The sequence below is a fragment of the Euleptes europaea genome, chromosome 6, assembly GCF_029931775.1.
Source record: "Euleptes europaea isolate rEulEur1 chromosome 6, rEulEur1.hap1, whole genome shotgun sequence".
Lineage (NCBI taxonomy): Eukaryota > Metazoa > Chordata > Lepidosauria > Squamata > Sphaerodactylidae > Euleptes > Euleptes europaea.
In genome coordinates, this window is record NC_079317.1 from 61,103,166 (window position 1) to 61,107,894 (window position 4,729).

The 4,729-nt window shown below is 49.0% G+C and overlaps 1 protein-coding gene across 1 annotated transcript; it reads right to left on the bottom strand.

The window, feature by feature from the left end:
* Positions 1–3,062, bottom strand: SLC35C1 (solute carrier family 35 member C1). Its single transcript, XM_056851467.1, has 2 exons — positions 2,515–3,062; positions 1–652 (listed from the first exon to the last, which is right to left on the bottom strand). The coding sequence occupies exons 1-2, from the start codon at positions 3,023–3,025 to the stop codon at positions 93–95; spliced, it is 1,071 nt and encodes a 356-aa protein (XP_056707445.1). The 5' UTR covers positions 3,026–3,062; the 3' UTR covers positions 1–92.
* Between the last annotated feature and the right edge of the window lie 1,667 nt (positions 3,063–4,729).

Below are 4,729 nucleotides of genomic sequence, written 5' to 3' on the forward strand. Positions count from 1 at the left end.
CAAGCCTCAAACCCAGTCTCTTCCATTGAGGCTCAGTTCCATGCACACTTGGAGTTGAGACATGCACATAGCGAGGTGCAGGCTGGATTAGTTTAGACACCAGTCTCATTTTTCTCATTTGCTTTTGGAGCAGGTTCCTCCTGGACCTTCTTCATTTCCAAACCTTTCACCCATGTGTAGGCAAAGGAGCCACCTAGCACCATCATGTTGCTGGTCCACCATAAGAAGCTCTTTGTTTCTTCATAGTAGCAGACAGCTAGTACTGTCTGGGCACATGCCTTGGCTGTCCCAGAGACATTGTGGGTTAGAGGGCTGGTAAATTTTATCTGGAGCCCTGTCACATAACCAATGGCAAATCCAAACAGCCCGCTCAGGGTCATCATGCCCCAGAAGTAGAGGTTTCCCAGCTTATCAAAGCGGTATAGAGTCTGAAATTCGCCAGAGAGCAACATGAATGGCAAGAATAAGACACAGGCATTAATATTGTTATAGAAAGTCAGGCGCCAGATGCTGCCATCCACAGCAGGCAGGACTTTTTTAGTGTAAATTGCATTCAGTGAGACGCAGAGACTGGCCAGGATTCCAAAGACGATGCCAGCCCACGACAAAGTACCTTCTGCTCCCTCTTGATCTATACCAAGCCAGAAGCCACCTGCAAGGCAAACAAGATTGGTGACATGTTGGAGACTTAGGAGAAGCATGAGAGAACGTAAAATAAACCATTCACAGATTCTTAGACTTCATGTTGGGCAAGAGGTTAAAGAGTGCTTTTAAAAATGCAAGTTCATATTGTCTGAATGCAAACCACTATGCTGCGCTTCCACAGTAAAGATACACATCATGGGATAAAAGTAATCTGAAATTTTATGATAAATATTTTTTAAAAACAAAAATACTTCTCTCATTGACAATGATTAGCACATTACCTTTGATACTTTTTGCAGGACAATGATTCAGCTCAAGCCCAACCCCTTTCTGACTATATATTACTCTTCCTACACACTTGACACTGAGAGACACTGTCCTTCAGTGTTACTCCTCTGAAGATGCCTGCCACAGCTGCTGGCGAAACATCAGGAAAGAAAATACCAAGACCACGGTCACACAGCCCGGATAACCTACAAGAACCAATGAACTCTGACTGTGAAAGCCTTCGACAATACTCCTCTCAGTTGCTCAACCTGTTCTTCCAGCACAAAAGCCGAGAGGGGCTGTGGTACAGTGGAAGAGTCTCTACTTTGCACGCAGAAGGCCCTCATTTCAATTCCCAGTTAAAAGAATCAGGAAGTAGGTGATGTGAAAGACTTCCACCTGAGACCCTGGGGCGCCACTGCCAGTCTGAGTAGACAAGACTGACCTTGACGGACCAATGGTCTGATTCAGTATAACGCAGCTTCATGTGTGCGAAAAGCAGTGTTGTCATCTTACACCCTTCTATCTGCTAGTTTTCCAGTCCAGATATCCTATGGTTATCTAAAATTGATAGGGACATCTCATATATGATTTACTCATCAGTCTTATCCCAGGCCCTTTTCAATGTGTAGTGGTTAACAGTGGTGGTTTGGAGCGGTGGACTCTAATCTGGAGAGCTGGGCTTGATTCCCCACTCTTCCACATGAGCGGCGGATGCTAATCTGGTGAACAGGGCTGGTTTTCCCACTCCTAGCCAGCTGGGTGACCTTGGGGTAGTCACTGCTCCCTTACAGCTCTCTCAGCCCCACCTACCTCACAGGGTGTCTGCTGTGGAGAGGGGAACGGAAGGTGATTTTAAGCTGGTTTGATTCTCCCTTAAGTGGTAGAGAAAGTCGCTATATAAAAACCAACTCTTCTTTTCCTCTTCAAAAGACTATTTGTTCCTTAGTTTGCCCTTCTGAAGACCAGTGGCACATGACATTTCATACTTTCCTTTTTGCAAACTTATACCCCCCCCCAAAAAACACACACAGACCAGTGCATATTAAATCTCAAGTTTCATGCATATTCATGTATTGCAAGAATGGGAAATAGCCACCTTTTAATATCTGTGACCTTCCCAGCATGACAGAAGGATTTGAGGAACACACAATGCTGCCGTATACAAACTCTGACAGTTGTCTTGGTCAGAATTGTCTACTTTAACTGGCAATCACTGTCCAGGTACAGAAAAGTTCCCTCCTCAAACACTTGCACATCTGAGATCCTTATCTGGAGATGCCAGGAACTGAACCTGGCACTTTCTGTATGCACAGGATGTGCTCTACTACTAAGCCAGGGCACTTCCCAGAAAGAAGTAATTAGTCTACATGAATGATCTTGAGTAGATACCCTAAGGGTGCAATGTTAGGCACACTTTCTTGGGAGTAAGCCCTACTGAATTTAGAACTTTCTGTGTAAACCTGCAGAGGTTTTACTACATAGGATACCCATCTTGGGAATGCTTTCCTATCCATCTCCCTCCATAACTACAAAGGTGTATTGCACAGTGTGTCTACATAAAGAACCTCTGCCCCAAGGCATCAGAGATATTCTACTCACCTATGATCACCCCACAAGTCAAAAGGGCATAGAGGGAAGTGGTTTGCTTCAGCAGCAGGTAAGAAAGCAGCACGTTGAAGACCGTGGTGAGGGAGCGACCCACGTTGTAGAAAGCCACGCCGACATATTTGAGACACAGGTTGTTGAAGGTGATCATGCCGATAAAGACCACCGAGAGGGGCAAGACGCTGCGGGACACCTTGAGGTCCATGCGGATAGAGGGGAAGTCCAGGTAGCTCTGTGGGCAGCAGGAGGCCAGAAGGCTCAGCCCCTTACAGATGAGGACGGTGACAAAGCACTGGTAGAAGGTGACAAAAAGCGGGGCGTTGAGGCGCAGCGAGGGGCTGCCCAGCAGGTACTTGTTGAGGAAGACCATGGTGATGGAGATGAACCAGTACAGAGAGACCACCGTGGCGATCCGCACGGCCCTGAGCAGGAAAGAGGGCTGCCTGTTGCCATCCTCCCCCTCTTCCTCCTGGAGCAGGGGGTCTGCGGAGCCGCTGAGGGCCATCCTGAGGATCCCGGATCGCTTCAGCTGGATCCTGTTCATCATGGAAAGGAAAGGAAAGGGGTGTGGGGGGGGGATTAAGTTGCCTGCCGGTACTCACTCGCAGAGGGGGCCGCTCAGGTGACCATGCAAGGCGAGACCCCACCCTCACCCCGTGCAAGCGCACGCACGCACACAAAGCGCTCCTTTCAGGATCTAGAGAGTGAGCGAGGGCTGCGATCCGGCGCTGAGTTTTACTTGGCTGCAAGGCTCATTGTAACCGGCGGGGGAAGCCAGTGCTTCCAAAGCCAGACGCTCGGGCGGGGGAAGAAGCCCAGGTCACGCGGACCCTGCCAGGACTGCCCAGCGCAACCCCCTGCCCCGGGATCGCAGAAGCAACGCTCCTTTCTCCACTTCCTCTTTCGCCCACCAGTCCCTGGGCTCCGCTCCGGCTGCGCAGACGCAACGCGCTTTTAGGGGCTTGGTTTGCTTAAAGGAGCCGGGTTCTCCCAATGGCCATCTACGCGCGGGAGGTTGCACCTTGGGCTCGCCACTCTGGACGAGCTGCACATTTTCCCGATCCGAATTTTCAGACCCCTGCTTGGGTGCTTGTTTTTGAATTTTGAGGATTTGGATAGGGAAAATGTGCTTCCAGAGAGCAGCAGAGCCAAGGCAAAACCTCGCGTGCATAAATAGCCAATGCGTTTGTTCTCCGGCGCCTCCTTCTAATGGAGCGCTCTCTCGAAGGGGGGAACTCACCTTGGTAGCCGGAGGCTCTTCTTCTTCCTCCTATAACAGTGACCTGCGCTACCAGGATTTTCGTTTCCTTATTTCCCCCTCGGGACCGCCCCAAATGCGACTCAGATTCCGTGTGCACACACCCCACACACCTTTGGGTGCTGACTTTTTACTTCCCTCTAAGACTGCCAAGAGGCACAGTTTTGCCCTACCGCTGCAAGTCCATGGCAAGAATAGGCCCGCCTGCTGAATTTCTGCTACCGCTGAGAAGTAGCGTCTGTCCCCCACCCCGGGGATTAGGATTCGGACACAGCGGCTTTCAGGCAACCCTAAGATCCAGAACCTCTAGTTTCACGTGTTAAGGTTTTTGTGTGAAATACTTCTCCAGATTAAATCATGCACGAGCATGTCAGAACAAATAAGAAAATGATGGCTTAAGAGAAAAGAAAGCCAGAAGATCTGTATCCCTCAGCACTCTGAACAACTACGCAAAGTAGCAAGGAAGTCAATTGGCTTCCCTGCCAACAACTTAAAATCTGTCTGTTAATCAAGAAAAGCTGGTTTAATATTCACAGCCACTAGCAAAGATTGGCTTTCTTATGTCACCTCTGAATAAGGTTAAAGATAATTTGGGGGAAAAAAATACAGACAACCTTTTACAGAGCGATACTTTACCATCAATGTGCCTGTAATGATTTGGCTAGCTACATTGACCTATTAAGTAGTGAGGAGAACTTTCCAACTCCCCTTCTTCCCTAAACTTTGGTCGATGTGCAAAAGTGTGGTAAGGTAAGGTTTCTTCACTGTTTGGCAAGGCAATAGAGATGATAGTTTACCCATTTAAAATGTGGTATCTGGGTTAGAGCAGGGGTGTCAAACATGAGGCCTGCAGGCTGGATCCAGCCCCTTGAGAGCCCTTATCCAGCCCGCGAGCCAGCTGAGGCAGCCACATGCCCCCAATCTCAGTCTGGGCTGACGAGGCATGGCCCG

Excerpts from the sequence above, each read along its gene's own strand:
- SLC35C1 (XM_056851467.1), bottom strand. The coding sequence starts at position 3,025 with ATGGCCCTCAGCGGCTCCGCAGACCCCCTGCTCCAGGAGGAAGAGGGG. Across the intron at positions 653-2,514 it reads GACTTGTGGGGTGATCATAG|GTGGCTTCTGGCTTGGTATA; the intron begins GTGAGTAGAATA and ends TTTGCCTTGCAG.